An 18,466-nucleotide genomic window follows, 5' to 3' on the forward strand; every position below is an offset into this window, starting at 1 on the left:
CAAGAAAAAGGTGATAAAACCCAGTTATTCATGTTTGAATGATAGAGGTTGGCAAGGCATACACAGAGATGTTATATAGACAAATGAAGAAAATATTACAGAATCACAGACTTTGACATTTTGAAGGGACTTGAGTGGCCATCTAGTCCAGTCCATGTGATTTGATATGATGACTAATAGTATCTGTTTGAAAGTCATATGCTTTCTCTGACAACTAAAAAATTTCATGGGAAGAGAATGGGCTAGAGAGATTTGTTTGTACACTACAGGAAGTTGATCTCATTGAAAATAATTGTGGTAACTTGAAAATGTATCTTAAGTATAGTTTTGAAAAAGAAAACTGACAAACAGGAAAGAGTGCTGGAGTTGAAGTCAAATGACCTCATTGCTAACTGTTCGACCATGAGGATGTCACTGAAATTCTTTAGGGATCTCATTTTCTTCTTCTGTAAAGTAAAGAGGTTGGGCAGATTATCTCTGAAGTTCCTTCTAGTTCTAAATCTCAATGGTCCTAAGTGAAGATGAATTTACATGGATGTGCAATTCCCAAAGATATCACTAAGTGGTCTTTACAAAAAAATCAGTAGGAAAAGAATTTATCTGCTAGTTACAAGAATTATGTACTTTTGGTCCACAGTGTGGCCCTGACTTTACAAACCTATCCAAAATTCTTGAGTGTATGTATCCAGAGTGTATCCATGATTAGCATATAATGGCTCCCAGCTGTCCATTCTGAGGTCTTTTGGTAGGTAATATTTTTTGTAGCTCATTGGATTGAAATAGCTTCCTAAAGTCATGAAAGATTATTTGAACACCTTTCTTAGGTCTCTTCTTATGTCCTTGAGCATTGCTGCATAAATTAAGTTAAACAACTGAATTTATTAAATATCCCAATTTCACTTTGCCCTTAGTCACCAGTAGGTTGTGTAATGTATAATGTTATTAACTTTGAAATGGTAGAGTAGCTTCAGGATTTTACTAAGTTCCTTCAGATATCCAAAGCCAGCAGAGCTAAGGTTACTGATACCTAATATAACAGTAAAAGAGAATTATAGTAATAATTAGAAGATTTAGTTAAGAATTCTAAAAGGTACAGCTACTTACCAATTCAACATCAAGGTTTCATAAAACAGAATTTGAGAAACACTGGCCTAAAGTGAGTGCTTTTTTATTTTTTATGTTTTGGTAACTTTTGTAAATAGTAAAACAACAACAACAACCTGGTTTTTTTAAAATAATATTTAGGTTAAGAAGTTACACAAGAACAGTTCTCTACTAGGTTGTCTTCCTTCCTCCCTCCTGTTCTTATAGGAATTAATCACAATGGCCCTACATCAGGCCAGCGAATAGTTGTGATCTGTAATGTGAACAGCAAGGGTGATATGAAGTACCATAATCATTGTACTGACCAGTGACAAATTTCCTCAAAGCAAGGAAGATTTGGCTTCTAAGGGACTCTTCTATCATGGATAGTTCTGCTTAAACACAGAGGACCTTCAGTTAACAGAGAGCAACTTGGCTATTGCCCATTCATACGTCTTCCAGTCAGTTAAAAAGGAGCCTACAAATTCCAACTACTTAGCCAAATGGAAAAAAGTCTCTGTTTACAGAGAAAACACAAAGCTCGCCTCTTCTCTGTCATTATGCCGACCAAGAATACTTAGCAGAACTTTTCCACTTGGGTATCCAAGTTAAGACTATCAGTGTCTCTGTCTTTTTACTTGAAATTTAAACATTTTAGAAATGTTCTGTAGGGAAAGCTACTGCATGCCTTTTCAGAAAGGCCCAAATAAATAGTTTGGGGGGTTTCCATCTTGGGAATGAGGTATTTGTTCAAGGAATTCTAATAAATGCCCTATTTAAGTGCACTGTTTCTTCCTTAGCAGGCAGAACATATGGAATGCTGAGGATACAAGAAATAGCTATTGATTGTGGGTTGGGGAAAGAGATTGTAACAAAGTGGACACCCTGATGTACAAACTTGGACTTATTTTCCTTATTTCTTTCAACTATGAAAAATAATTCTAACAGCAATGTAGCTAAAGAACTCTACCACCAGTCACTTTGTTTACTTCATATAATGGAAAAAAGTACTAAATCTGGACTCAGGAGACCTGATTTGGGAATCCTGCTCTGCCGCTTCCTGGACAAAGTCATGTCACCTTGTGAGGCTCGGTTTATATGGATTTGGATATAGATATAGATATAGATATAGATATAGATAGATAGATAGATGGATATAAATGAGAGTTTTAGATGAGATGATTTATAGGGTCCTATTCACCACTAACTAAAAATCCATGGGGCAGAGTGGTGAAAGAGAGGAGAGGTCAGAGAAAATAGGAAGAAACATATTGGAATGAAGATGGACTAGATAGCACACCTCTGTACCCCTAAGTGTCGTGTATCGAAATCATAGCCAGATTCAGATTGCACTTGGCCTTTGGTGACTTGCTACCAATAAATTCAGTCTCTATTTTGATTGAAGTAGAAAAGTCAAATGAAAGTGAATAGAATACAGATATATTGTCTTTAATTGTCTCCAAGAAAACATGATGCTAAGTGAAAGTGACTCCCATAGGAATTATGATAAATAGCAAAGGATCCCTGATATTACAGTAATGTTACTGCAAAATGAAATTATTAGAAATAATCTTACATGGGGCATGCCTGTAGCATATAGTTGAAGAATAGTCACTCTGGAAAAAATACTTACACTGGAGGGGAAAAAATACTCTGTATGATTTAGAAGAATTTAGTAGCTTAGTTACCCTTGGCCACCTTTAACTAGATAACTTTTATTAAGCATTTTTCTCATAGCATATGCTATGTGACCCATTTATAGCTGTCCCAGAATAGAAGACTCACAGAATGACTAACCTGTTTCCCATGTTCTATATTCATTCTTACTCCATTCTGAAAATGTTTCATTTTTGTGCATCTTTATATACGCAGTGCATGGCATATGGTGAATAGATACTTACTAAATGCTTTTTGATTGGTTCATTCATTGATTGATGGATTTGAATTTAAGGGAAGAAAGATGAGGGAGACATTTATTGTATGTAACTACCATTACTTTCTTTAACACATTAGTCATAAATATCTGAAAATTGTTTAGAGTTACCTTTAATCTGAAATTGAGAATTTGTTGCTGTGCTGAATTTTAAAAGATGGAGAAAGACAGAAGTTGCTCTTCTCTTTCCTTCCTTAAATGTACAATCTAAGCACATATTTTCAACTTTGATTTTATTTCCAAAATTACTTCACTTCTTTTACCTTAAAAGAGTCACTAACTTTTTCATCGTGCTGGGATTTAGAAAGAATTCTAAGTCCCAGGAGTCAGCAATAGAGCCAACCTTTAACTCCCAAATACTTAAAAAGAATTTGCCTCTTGTGAGGATGGAGGGAGATCTTGAGGAAAAAAAAAGTCCCTGTGATAGTAAATTTTTCAACTATGTCATCATTCAGAACACCATGATTTTGAGAACTTTTTCGCACTCAACTTTTAGTTATCCTTATTAGGAGCCTTATTGAAAATATGTAAATAAATTCCAATTGTTTTTCATTTAAAGAAATCATTTTTCCATTCTTAAATGGTATTGTTTGAAGGAGATGGAAAAAAGAAAAGAGCTTGGCAAGGTACTGTATTAGTAGTGACATATTAGCTACAGATGTGCTGGTTATTTCTCTGTTTTCTTACCATTATTAATTTCAAAAACTGTCCACAAGTTATACTTGAAAATCCAGGTAACATTTTTTCCAATAATATGGTTAAATTTTTTGAAGTTATTACTAAATTCTATACTTTTCTCATAAATAGATGATTGGCACATGCTGATTTGTCAATTGTATTTTTTTTAAAAGCAATGCCTGATAGTAACCTTTCATTAATTCTATATTATTCTTAGTGTTTTAAGCAGGTAGTCTTTTTGAAGATACTAGCGTAGGGGCAGCTAGGTGGAGCAGTGAGTAGAGCACCAGCCCTGAGGTCAGGAGGACCCCTGAGTTCAAATCTGGCCTCAGACACTTGACACACGTACTAGCTGTGTGAACTTGGGCAAGTCACTTAACCCCAATTGCCCTGCCTTCCCCTTCTCAAAAAAATATACTAGTGAATTGGTAGAAAACATTGCCTTTTCCAGGAATTTCTTAAGAAATCTAACAGTTTTTTACAGAAAGATGTAGGAACTATTTATGATACTTTCCTCACTTGGAACCTTTAAATATTTGAAGCAGAGAGTGAAGATCTTAGATACAATGTACAGGAAGTGGCAAAAAGTCTTTAGAGGAAAAGTGGCATGAGTGTAAGTTTGAACTTTGGAAGTGGAATTAAGGATAAAATAGAAGAGAACCATGCTAGAATCAGAGAGTGTGATGAAGAAATCTTAGCTAAAGAGAAAGATAGCCATGCTCTAGACTAGATCAACCAACAATAAGTTTTGTGGGTGTGTGTGTACATGCATACATATACACACACATATATAATATGTACATATGTATTTATAGCTATAATATGTACACAAATATAGAAATATAGATGACTAGATAGCTACCTACATATAGATACCTAGATATTATTTATATCTAGATAGATTATATATCTATATATTATTTATATCTATATACTTATCTATTTAGATAGATATCTAGATGTATCTATCTATCCATCCATGCATCCATCCATCTATATATCATCTATCTAACTTATCGTTGGTTGTTCCACCTAGCAAATATGTTGCCATATGCTTGTGCTTTTCCTTCATGACCCCTAAATCTGCTCCTTCCATCTTCATCCCTGTAGTCATAGATCTAGTCTAGGGTCTGGGTATCTTTCTCTTCAGTTAAGATTTTCTCATGGGACTCTGATTCTAACATGGCTCTCTTCTACTTTATCCTTAATTCTACTTCCAAAATTCAAACTTGCACTCGTATCACTTTTCTTCTAAAATACTTTTTGCAACTTCCTGAATATCATGCCTAAGATCATGTATGTAAATGTGTATATATACATATATAGTATGTATATATGTGTGTGTATGTACATACACACACACATATATGTGTGTGTGTATATATGTACATATATATATGTATATATACATATATATATATTTTTTTTTACTTGAGAGTTTGGTAATATGTAGGAATTGTCACTGTAGAGGAATTGAGACCTGGAGATGAAAGTTAGAACTAAGCTGAATACCTTCATCTTCATTCTCTTCAATTGGTGTTAGGATATACAATTTGAACTGTCATGTAGATGTAATGCTATGTAGAACTGGGCAAAGTGTGAGAGACAAAAGAAAGGCAAGTAGGTAATATTATTTGTGAAAGATGGTTGGCATGCAACATTCAACAATTATTTGCTAAGTGCCTACAGGTGCTACAGGGCACCAAACTAGGCAATGAGTTACAAGGCTAAATAAGACAAAGTTCTTTCCCTCAAGTATTTAACAATGTGGTATATGGGAAAATTTCTGTGGACAAATAACTATAACAAACAATAAATATTTTAGTTTTTTTCAGTGAAAAAGTTAGCAAATGAGCTTTTATTAAGCATTTACTATGTGTCAGGCACAATGGTAAATACTGTGGATAGAAAGGGAAAAAACAGTTCATTTTCTCAAGGAGCTTACAATCTAATAAGATAGACAACATGCAATTAAATATGTACAATCAAGCCATCTACAGGATAAATGGGAGATGATCAACAAGAGAGAAGGCACTGTCATTAAGAGGTATTGGAAAAGGATTCTTTTAGAAAATGTAAATTTAGGTTGGATTTTAAGGAATCCTAAAAAGGCAAGGGACAGGGATGAGGAGGGAGAGAATTCCAGGCATGGAGATACCCACTGAAAGTGTGGAGATTCAAGAGATGGAATGCTTGCTCAAAGAATAGCAAGGTTGCCAATGTTACTGGATCAGAGTACATGGGAGTGAGTAAGATATAAGAAGACTGGAAAGGTAGGAGGTGGTGAAGTTATGAAGGATTTCTAATGCCAAAGGATTTTATATTTCATCTTGGAGGTAATAGGGAGTGAATGGAGTTTACTGAATGGGTTCAGGGGAGGTGTGATGGTGAGATTAGTATTTTAAGATCAATTTGACAGATGAGTGGAGGACTTGAATCAGGGAGACCAACCAGAAGGATATCGCAATAGGCCAAGTTTGCAGTGATGAGGGTCTGGAGCATATATGAGCGATATTATGAAAGTGAAATCAGCAGGCCTTGGCAAAATGTTGGACATGGCGGGGGGGAGGTGTGAGAGAGTGAAGATCAAGAATGATACCTAGGTTGTAAACCTGGATGACTGAGAAGATAGTGGTACCCCTGACAGTAAAAGGGAAGCTAGGAAGACGGGAGGATGGGAGGATTTTGGGGGAAAGGTAATGTTATGTTATGGATATGTTGTCTGAGATACCTATGAGATATTTGGTTTGAGATGTCAAATAGGAAGTTGGTGATATGAGAGTGGACATCAGGAAAGCAATTGGGGCTAGATAAACAAGAAAAATAATTGATTAAGCACCTAATATGTAACAGTCATGATGCTGAGTGCTTTGCAAATATCTCATTTGATCCTTAGAACAACCCTATGGAGTAGGTACTATTGTTATCTTTATTTTAGAGTTGAGGAAACTGAGTTAGACAAAGATGGAGTGACTTATGCAAGGCCTAGTAGGTAGTAGTAGTAGCAGCAGCAACAACAGCTAGCATTTGAACTCAGGTCTTTCTAACTCCAGGCCCACTGCCCCATCCACCTAGCTGCCTTATAGACCTGATGTCATCCTCGTAGAGATTATGATTGAACTCATGAGAATTTATAAGATTGCCTAGTGAAATACATAATATGGAAGGAGGAGAGAAGCGATATTAGGACAGTGCATTGGGAGACACACTGTTAGTGGGCATGACATGGATGAATATTCAATGAAGGAAACCGAAGGAAAATGGTCAAATATGTAGGAAGAGAAAGAAAAGAGAGTAGTGTCATGAAAACCTAGAGGGAAGAAAGCATCCAGGAAAAGAAAGTGATCAACTCTGTCAAATGCTACAGAGAGATCAAGAGGGCTGAGAATCAAGAAAACACATTAGATTTGTCTTCAAGGGATGTCATATTGGTATCTTTGAAAGAGCATTTTCAGTCAAATGGTGAGGTCTGAAGCAGGTTGCAGAGTGTTTGGAAGAGAGGGAGAGGAGAGCAAGTAGAATAACCAAGAAGCATGGGAGAGACATCGGATAATAGCTTAACAGCAATAAGTAGATCAAGAGAATGTTTCTTAAAACAAACAAACAAATGTGGAGAAAACATAGGCATAATTGAAGGCATCATGAAAGGAGCCAGGAAATAGGAAGAGATTGAATGTTAGAGAAAGAATGGGGGTGGTGATGATGAGCTGGAGAAAATGAAAGGGGGTGAAATCAAGGGTGCATGCAGAGGGATTGGCCATAACAAAGAGAAGGTCTACCTTTTCATCCAAGACAGGACTGAAAAATTAGATTATGGTGGAAGATATCTGAGTGATGTATGACGAAGGGTGAGAAGCAGGTAGAAAGAGGGAGTTCAGAGGTGAAATGCTCCACTGAGAGAGGGATGGATGCTATGGAGAGTAGGATAGTGAATCAATTAGGGGAAATTGGGATTGCCTTGCTGCAGTGAAGGCTCATTTGAGATTAGATAACATAAACTTATATTGGACCCATTCTGCCTAGTTTCTTGATTTTCTTAGCTCCATTCAGTGGCATGTGAATGGGAAGATGAATATATTTATGAAACTGAGACACAGAAGTGATAATAGCTGGTGACACATGTTGGTTGGTTTTGGTAGTTTTCTTAAAGAAGGTAAGATATGGAGGAGATGGCATTGGAGATCTGAGAACAGTATTAATGATGGTAGAGTCTTATATATCCCTTGACGAGGAATCAGTGATTAAAGCAATGCTAATGGATAAATTGTTCTCTTCAGTCAACTAATTAAAAGCATTTGTCAAAACTTAATATGTGCCAGGCACCCTACTATGCAAAGAAAGGCAAAAAAATAATCTGTATCCTCATGGTTCTTCCATTCTAATGGAAACAACATGTAAATAACTGCATACATGCAAGATTTATACAGAGAAGATGGAAATTCTCCAAGGAAAAGACATTTCCAACTAGGGGGATCTGGGAAAATGCCTCCTATGTGCTAAGACCTGAAGCCAGGGAAACTAAAAGGCATCTGTAAGAAGGGAGAGCATTGAAAGCATGAGGGACAGTCAGTGCAAGGGGACAGACCTGGGAGATGGAGTATTGGTTTGGAGGAACAGTAAATGACTAGCGTAGCTGGACTATAGAGTGTGAGGAGGGGAATAAAGTAAGAAGATTGAAAAAGTAGAAAGGAGACCAGTTAGAAAGAGTTTTAGATCCCAGAGAGAAGACTTTATATTTTGTCCTGGAGGTAACACCTTGGAAGCTATGAGCCTCTTCTTAAAAACTACTAAATCCTTGACTTGGAGCTTGTGTTTTGATATTGCCCATCAGTAGTTGCTTAATTGTATAACTCTACCAGTATATGCATTTTTAAGGTAACAATGATAAATACAACAAATTGTAAACATAGAAGATCTTTTGCTTGATGATAAGGTTTTCATTCACAAATCTATTCGATTATGTAGCAAAGGGAACCCTTTAAGGATGTGCAGTTTGGTAAAATCACCATCTTTGTATTACTAAGCCTTGACTGAGTACATGCCACCTTAATGTTGCAGAATGCTTGACAGCTGCAGTTTGGCACCAGGTTCTTTTAGTGAACTGCAGTTATGTGTCTCACTGACTCCTTATTTGTTCCCTAGGAAGGTGACAATATTGGAGGACCCTGATCAGAACATTCACCTGAAAAATCTATCTCTTCAGCAGGCAACCACTGAGGAAGAAGCTTTGAATCTTCTCTTCTTAGGAGATACCAACAGAATGATTGCAGAGGTAGGGATATCATAGTAATTTGAAGCAGTAGTTGGGGGAATACTTAGAAATAGTCTTGTTTAACATCCTCATTTTTCAAATGAGAGTATTAAGGTCAGAGAGGTTGTGTCTTTCCTAAGGTTTCTGTGCAGTAAATATTAAAGCCAAGATATGAGGCTAAGAACCTAGTCTTTGAGTGCTATCATCTTTCCACATGACCATATTGCTTCTGTATTGCTGTAACGCTGAGAGTTTATTTGCTCAAATGCTATATTAAGGTATCCCAGAATTTTACTTTGGAATCTTATTCTGTAGGACAAGGACAGAGTGAGGGTATGAAGATTGTTTTCTGTGCTTTCCATTGAAGTCACCACCACTACTACCAAAGCTGAAAGTCGAGTTTTATCGGCACCAATACAAAAATCATACTGGGTAATGTTTTACCAAAAGTTGGGAATGATTATTATGTTAGACTGCCCTAATTGGCTCTCAACCAGAATTTATTAAGAAGCATATTTATATATTCTGAACTTGTTTATCTTATGTTATAAAGACTTAAGAAACCATGAGTTTATTTCTTAATTTTGGTTTTGGGAAACTTCTATTGTTTTAATTTTCAAAATATTTGGATCTCACTTTTCCACCTGTCCATTTTCACTGCTTTGTCTTGACAATTTGGTTGTCAGTGATGTTATTATTATCAGTTGAACATAATCAAGACTTTAATTCGAGCACCTGACTTAAAGAGGTTTCCTGCCCTTTAAATCTGCTCCCTCCATATGTTGCTTAAAAAGAAGCAGCTTGTGGGGTACCAAAAACAGCTCTTATCAGGACTTGGAACATGGAAAAGAAGAAGGGAAAAGTTCCCAAATGCTCTGAAAAACCAAAAGGGTGGTGCTGCCCCCATTGCACAGTCAATTCCCTTCATTCTTTTCCCACCTGTTACCATGCGGAGTTATGAAGTCAGTCATAAAACTTTAGAACTATAAAAATGGGCCCTCCTGTTGCTTTAACTCAGACAAGAGACTGTGAGCCAAGCCTCATCACAAACCACGGCCTGCTAGTGATTATGTTAACACAAGATGACACATAGTGACCAATGGGGCTCTGCAGAAGGAACCTAATTTTAGAGAGGCAAAGGCAAGTCAAACCTGTTTTGAACTAGTGATCAAAAAACACACAATAAAGAATGGGATGATTTCAAGTAGCAATGTACTTTAGGACCCATTGTCTTGGCATATAATTATACTGCCCAGACTCAATGCCAGTATGTTAGATAACTTCAGGGAGCTGAAGTGACTGTATATTCACCCTGGGAGTGACCATACTCTATACTGGTCCTTCTTCCATCCCAGCCCTCACAACCATCATTCAGGAAAGTAACTCCTGTAGAAAAGGCACTAGGCATCCCCAACAGCCAACTAACTGCCATCCTAAGGCAAGCACAGCCAGCCTTACTGAAGCGGCAGGGGACACTGAAAAAGAGACAAGTGGCATCATGGGCCAGGCAAGTCATAGCCACCTTGGCTACCACCTTGGCCACCATCAGACCCTCATGGAGGTAGCCCAGCATCCTAAACCAAAAAGTCTCGGGAATGGCAACGCTTCCAGCACAGCGTCCTCATCCGGCATCCTGGGAAACAACACCCTGTGGAACCTAGCCACTGCTTCTCCCAGTGCTGCAGCCACAGCCACCAAAGACCCAGGAAAGAATGTTCTTATGACTGAAGTCCTTGGCACTGTCCAGTGCCATCCTTCCTTTTTTCCTCCTCTTCTCCCTCTCTTCCTTCCTCTCTCCGTTCCTTCCTTTCTTCCTTTCTCCCTGTAACAACAATGCTACTTGCCATTACTGTGGCTGTGTAAGGCCAATAACACCAGCACGCAGGAGGGCTGCTAGCACAGGTTCTTTGATCTTCTTTTCTAAGGAAAGCAACTTTAAGGGGTTAACACTTTAATCAAACATACATATGTCATTCACTTAGTTCAGGGGAAAAGGTCAGCACCTTGAACTTCAGGGCAAATACAAACAGAAATTACAAACAGAGAAAATATAAACAGACCAAATCACAATCCATGGTTACCAGAGAAGCACCAACATCTGGGTTTTCAAAGCCAGGCATGGGGCGGGGGGCTACTTAAATGGCTTACCCAGAGTGTTGAAACCAACACTCTTTCAAGGAGTGTGCCCCCAAAGGCAAAACACTAACCTCTGAGTTTATATATCCCTCTCAGGGTCAAGGGGGTATCACAACAATGTGACTCAAACCCATGTGAACTAGGCTTTCCCTTGATGTAAGCAGGTCTTCAAAGACTCCTTAGCGCTGAGAAGCACTTCCAAAACAAAGAGAGCAAAAAGTTCACTTTGCTTGCCATTACATTTGAAAGGCAAGACCCATCAAAGGGACTTGATTATCTTAGCATTATCTTAGCATTCTAAAAGAGAAAACAGAAAAGTCCCATCCTGATTACCATTACCCTCCCTGTTTTCCTTCCTTCCTTCTCCTGATGATATGCAGCATGTTAGAGAAGCCCCAAACCAATGTCACTGGCACTTTACTTCTATGAAAGCAGATCTCTAGTTCCCAGTTTCCTGTTCTGGAATAACATCTTAGATCAGTCAGATATTGGAGAGACTTAGGCCACCTCCTCAAGGATTAAGTTTCTGTATCTTGAATTCTTTTTGGAGAATTCCATTGTTTTATTATACAATCACATTCAGATGGATCTGGGATACATCTCACTGATGTGATCTCATTCCCTCTGCCAACAAGGTAGATTGCATCCTATCCATGCTGCCCACAGTTCTTGGCTCTGACTGTTCATCACATTGCCACATGCTGTTCTCATGATGTGCTGGAAGCTTTCTTCACTTTCTGTTAATGCTCTGAGGATACCAGTGCAGCACATGACCTGGGCTGACCATCAGTTATATTTTTGGACCCATCTTCATTTTTTTAACTTTTCTTTTTGTTTTAGAAAAATTAATTTAATTTTAGTTTTCAACATTCACTTCCATAAGATTTGGAGTTTCAGAATTTATCCACCTTACTCCCCTCTCCCCTCCCCAAGATGGCATGCAATCTGATATAGGCTCTACATATACATTGATATTAAACATATTTTCACATTAGTTATGTTGTAATAAAGAATTAGAACCAATGGGAGGAACCATGAGAAAGAAGAAATAAAACAACACCCTCCCCCGCAAAAAAAGAGCAAATAGTATGCTTTGATCTACATTGAAATTCGATAGTTCTTTCTCTGGATGTGGATAGCATTTCCCATCATGAGTCTTTTGAAATTGTCTTAGATCCTTGCATTGCTGAGAAGAGCTAAGCCTATTAAAGTTAAGCATTGCACAATGTTGCTATTACTGTGTACAATGTCCTTCTGATTCTGCTCACTTCACTCAGCATCAGTTCATGTAAGTCTTTCCAGGTTTTTATGAAGTCTGCCTGTTTATCATTTCTTATATAGCACAATAGTATTCCATTACATTCATATACGACAATTTGTTCAGCCATTCCCCAGTTGATGAACATCTCCTCCATTTCCAATTCTTGGACACCACGAAAAGAGCTGCTATAAATTTTTTGTGCATGTGGGTCCTTTCCCCATTTTTATAATATCTTTGGGATACAGACCTAGAAGTGGTATTGCAGGGTCAAAGGGTATGCACATTTTTATAGCCCTTTGGGCATAGTTCCAAATTGCTCTCCAGAATGGTTGGATCAGTTTACAACCCCACCAACAATGTATTAGTGTTCCAATTTTTCCACATCTTCTCCAACATTTATCATTTTCCTATTTTGTCATGTTAGCCAATCTGATAGGTGTGATGTGGTACTTCAGAGTTGTTTTGATTTGCATTTATCTAATCAATAGAGATTTAGAGCACTTTTTTTGTATGACTGTACATAGCTTTAATTTCTTCATCTGAAAACTGCCTGTTCATATCCTTTGACCATTTATCAATTGGGGAATATCTTGTATTCTTATAAATTTGACTCAGTTCTGTATATATTTTAGAAATGAGGCATTTATCAGAGACACTGGCTGTAAAAAATTGTTTCCCAGTTTTCTGCTTCCCTTCTAATCTCCTTTGCATTCACTTTGTCCAAAAACTTTTCAATTTAATGTAATCAAAATTATCCATTTTGCATTTCATAATGTTCTCTCTCTCTCTCTCTCTCTCTCTCTCTCTCTCTCTCTCTCTCTCTCTCTCTCTCTCCCTCTCTCTCTCTCTTGCTCTTAAATTCTTCCCTTCTCCATAAATATGACAAGTAAACTATTCCTTGCTCTCCTAGTTTACTCATAGTTTCAGCCTTTATATCTAAATCATGTACCCATTTTGACTTTATCTTGGTAAGATGTTGGTCTATGCCTAGTTCCTGCCATGCTGTTTTCTAGTTTTCCCAGCAGTTTTTGTTAAATAGTGAGTTCTTATCCCAGAAGCTGGAGTCTTTTGGTTTACCAAACAGTAGATTACTATAGTCATTGACTATTATGTCTTGGGCACCTGACGTATTCCACTGATCCACCACTCTATTTCTTAGTACCAAGTAGTTTTGATGATTGCTGCTTTATAATACAATTTAAGATCTGGTACACAAGGCCACCTTCCCTTGCATTTCTTTTCATTAATTACCTTGATATTCTGGACCATTTATTCTTCCAGATGAAATTTGTTATTACTTCTTTTAGCTCTGTAAAATAATGTTTTGGTAGTTTGATTTGTATGGCAATTAATAAGCAAATTAATTTAGGTAGCCCATCTTCATTTTTATTCACACAGTTCATAGTCAACTTCCTTTACTCCATTTCTTCTTCAGAAGTCATTTCTAATGTGGTAGAACCAACTCATACCCACCATGCAATTCTCTGTCTTCTAAATGATTCATATGTTTAATTTTTTGGAGATAAGGTTGCCATGGCTTGACGACAGACCACAACAGTGGTAGAGTATCAAATACTCTGATTGACAATGTCTGTTTTCTACTTTTAAATTACTTGATTTCAACCTTTTATGATATAAAGGGACACAAGAACCCAAATTTATATGGTGGTACACATTTACAGCCTTAGGTATTGAAATTCAGTTGCCACCTGAACTATCCAAAGATGTTTTCCATCAGTGACTAATAGTCCTCTAGTATAAGACTCAGGAGGCTGAAGACGAGTACCAAGGCTGTGGTTAATATGTTCTAGTTTTTCTAACTTTTTTCTTACATGGGACCTAATTTCTTCAATGCTGACCTAACATCTCCCAAGTCTTAGGCTTTGTAGCTTGCTCTATGTATGCGGATAATGCTCAGAATTGATACTTCATGTTAAATTTGGCAAGTATGGTCAAGTTTCTGGATTCTTAAAAAGCTTGTATATTGAGAACTGCAGTCATCTCTTCTGCATGCTATAAAAGATATTTTAAAACATAACTGAAAAGCAATTCTCATTCCTTTGGAATATTTTATCATTAAGATCCTTAGTAAGACAAAAAACTATGCTTTGGATGACAACCTAGTTGTCAAAATGCAATTTGTGTAAGTGTAGAACGAGCTTACTGGGATAAAAAGAACATACTAATCAGTTTTTCTAACTAGGTTACCAACTTCCCATTTATACAGAGACAAATTCAGAAGCTGCTATGGTAACCAGAAAACATCTGCAAAACAAAGTCTGAATGCATGGTATACAAAGGGAAGTTCTTTTTATTTTTGTGTCTTTAGTCATTTTCAGGAAAAGTTATTAAGGGCAGATTTATCCTTTTTCTACTTAATTCAAATTCTGAAATAATTTCTACAGTTCTATTTATGTCTCGCATTAAACTTAATGCCTTCTTTCCATAAATGGCGTATAACACTATCTGAATCCTCACTGCTACTAGGCATTCCTTCTCCTCCGCTTTTAATAATTCCCCACAGTGTTCCCCACCATGGCTGTTTCAAATGTTTTTCTTATTCTTCAAGGCCTCATTTGTACCCCCTTATACTCTGTTATAGCATTTGACCTAGTGTTCCATTTCACAGAGATTGAAGCCATCTGAAAGGAGCTTTCTTGATTCTCATCCTCAGCTTTTAGGCATCATCACCAGTTCTAGCCTTCTTCCCTCCTTTCTCAGAGGCATGAGTTCCTTTACTCCTTGCTAATGGTAATTCTTCTCTTTCTGCATCCTCATTCTTTTCTTCTCCTGCCTCTAGGACCTCAAACCAGCCACCCAGAACTAGAGCCACCCAGGAACCATCTATTCTAGTTTTCATTTTACAAGGAGGAAACAGAGGAAAGAAACTTGAGGACTGTAACTAAATGCCTCCTGTTTTCTCTACCAAGAAAAATAACTTTTGCATTGGAAATGAGAGAACAAAAATGACTAACAGGGAATTGATGCCAAAAATAAGTAATGGGATAGAAAATAAAGCACCTAGGTTCCCTTGATCAATTCAAGGATCAGATGAATGGTAGATATCCTCAAGTCCTGAAAGAAGCGGCAGATGTGATTACAGAGCCATGGTCAGTAATATGGAAAAGATCATGGAAAACAGGAAAGATAATGCAAGAATGGAGCAGGGCAAATGTTGACCCAATTTAACAAAAAAAGAGGAGGGAAATGTGAGGCCAGTAAAGCCCTTTATTTAGGGCAATATACTTGACTACAGTTGCTTGGAAAATTCTATGATAAATCATTAAAAAGTGTTGGCATTTGTTGGCAAACATCTGGAAAGGGAAAGGATCATTACAAATGGCCAGTATGACTTCATAAAAAAAATCATCCTAAACTAACCTCATTTCCATTTTAGACAGGATTACTAAACTCATGTATGAGTGAGATGCTGTGGATAAATTTTGCCTAGACTTTAGGAAAGCAACTGATATAGCATTTTATACTTTTTTTGTGGAGAAAACCAGAGTGATATTGACAATATGAGATTACAATTGAATGGATTCCAAACTGGCATGGTGGCTGAACTCAAAGAGTAGCTGTTAATGGTTCAATGGCAGTGTGCCACAAGGTCTCCAGTGAATACTTCAGGCATCTCTACTTGGCGTTATTTAATATTTTATCAATGACTTAAACAAAAGTACAGATTACATGCTCATCAAATATGTAGATGACTAGAAGCGGCCAGGAATACCAAACACACTGAATGAGAGGCAGAATCCCAGATGATCTTGACAGGCTAAAGTATTGGGATGAATCTTAGAAGATGAAATGAATTAGAGAGAATTGTTAAGGCATAGAGAAAGCCAATTTCTCAAGTACAGGATCAGGGAGGCATGGTTAGATAACAATGGTTCTTTAAAAAGTCTTGTATTTTAGCAAGATTAATATGAATCAGGAGTGTGATTTGGCAGCACAAAAAGCTAATGCTGTCTTGGGCTTTGCGGAGAGGCAGAGCTTGCAAAAAATAGGGTAATATGGTCATACTATATTTTGCCTTCATCAAATCTTGTTCAGAATTTTGTGTTCAATTTTGGGCACCACATTCTAAGAAGAACATTGATAAACCAGAGAATATTCAGAGAAAGGCAATTAGGATAGTTAAGGGCCTTGAGTCCAGATCAGTTGGAAGAACAGGACATGAGGATGGGACATGGAGTTAAATGATAGCTGTTTTCAAGTATTTGTTGTTGTTGTTGTTGCTTGTACTTCATTCTCAAAGAGGACCAATGACATCAGGAGGGCAATGTCTTGACTTGCAAGTGAGTTGGATTTAGGTGAGACAGAGCTGCGCATAGTCTTCAGTCTCATTCTCTCCTCCAGAGTCATCAGAGTCCAGTGGCAAGACATAGATCAAGATGACTGGTGATGGCTCTGGATGTAGTGGTAGATCTTGACCTTTTTAAGCCAAGATCTTTTCCAGGTCTCAGTTTGTCTCAGGAAATGCCCATTCAGTTATTAAAGGCTAGGTAAGAAGTGAGGCAAAGAATGGCTTCTTTGACCTAGTTTAAAAAAATCAGTGGGGTGGGGTAGGGGTGGGGAAGACCCTCAGGGTTTCTGTCCAAAGCAGGAAAAATTGCAATTACGTTCACTCTGAGCCTTCAGGGCCCAAACAGTGACCACCAAGTGGGCTTGGCCTGAGACTTATTGTTGGCCAATCAATGAGAGCCAGAGTGAATTGGGTTTAAGGCATAGTCTTTAAGAAAGAAATCTAGCCAGTAAAACTCAAGATATATTTCTAGGTTTCAGTGATCAAAATTGATATTCCTTAGGCAGAGTACCAACAGGTAAGGGTATGATACCTTATGTGGACAGAAGGAGAGGAAGGAGGAAAGGAGAGGAGAGGAAGGAAGGAGCTGAGTTGCCCAATTGGAACTGGCCAGTTCGGTCCCCATTGGGATGGCTCATGCTACTTAAGTTTATTGTTTGTCCTTTGCTCTCTAAGAGGGCCATGATATCAAGAAGCCAATGCCATGACTTGCAAGTGAATTGGATTTAAGTGAGGGAGGTTTGTGCAAAGTAACCAGCCTCACTTTCTCCAGACCCCTGTGGTCCAGTGGCAAGATACAGATTAGGACAGCTGGATATGGTCTCCTCAAGTATTTGAAGTTCTATATGGAGGAGTTCAGCTTGTTCTTCTTGGTTGCAATAAGCAGAAGCAGCAACAGCAGTTGATCAAAGTTGCAAAGAGGGAAATTTAGTCTTGATATTAGGGAAAACTTCCTAACAGTCAGAGTTATCCAAAAATGGAATGCCTTACAAGGTGATGGTTCTCCCTCCTTGGCGGTCTTCAAGTAGAGGCTCTATGACCACTTGTTAGACATGTTATAGTGAGAATTCCTTTCAAGTATACATTGGACTAAAAGGTTGCTGAGATCTCTTCCACCTCTCAGATTCTGATTCTGACTAAAAATACACAGAGAGGTAGCGTGACATAGTGGGAGAGCTCTGCACTTGGAATCCAGAGAAAACTGTGTTTGAATCCCACTGCTGATATTTGCTAGCCAGTGTGGTCCTTGACAATTGACATCCTGTCAGTTTTCTCATTTGTAAAAGCAGGATCCTAACACTTGGGGTGTCTACCTTACAAAGCTCTTGTGAAGCATAAATGAGATGATGGACCCAAAGCATTCTGTAAACTTTTAAGCTTAATATAAATATCAGTTATTGTGATATTCTAGAATTTCTGGAAGGGATTTCATCTATCCAACAATTTTCATATGTTTTATAAATATTTTTACAAAATTTTTCATAGTAATTGTCATCTGTCCTATATACCTTACCTTTCTTTTCCTTTAAATAAAAGTCCCATTAGTTTCAACTAAAGGACTGACTATGTGTGTAGAGGGTCAGCTCTGAGAAAATCCATTCTGGGATAAGATACAGGCCAGAGGCCTGTTCTTGCCCTTGGGCTGATAACTCCACACATGAGCTCTCCATCCCTCCCTCAGCATGCACATGCTGCTCAGGATGAAGGCTCTTCAAGCCTCCTGGGTACACTCAAAAACCCCCATGGCACATACGTGCTAAATACCACCTGTGGGCTATTAACACAATATTGTTTACGGCGAAAGGGGAACATAAG

At 37.8% G+C, this 18,466-nt stretch overlaps 1 protein-coding gene across 1 annotated transcript in view; it reads left to right on the top strand.

Moving 5' to 3' along the window:
* Positions 1-18,466, top strand: part of KIF6 (kinesin family member 6) — a 493,781-nt gene that overhangs the window by 116,398 nt on the left and 358,917 nt on the right. Inside the window, exon 6 of the mRNA XM_036767567.1 lies at positions 8,837-8,966. Within this exon, the coding sequence (XP_036623462.1) occupies positions 8,837-8,966 (130 nt within the window). The remainder of the gene's footprint in view (positions 1-8,836; positions 8,967-18,466) is intronic.

The sequence above is a fragment of the Trichosurus vulpecula genome, chromosome 7, assembly GCF_011100635.1.
Source record: "Trichosurus vulpecula isolate mTriVul1 chromosome 7, mTriVul1.pri, whole genome shotgun sequence".
Taxonomy (NCBI): Eukaryota; Metazoa; Chordata; class Mammalia; order Diprotodontia; family Phalangeridae; genus Trichosurus; species Trichosurus vulpecula.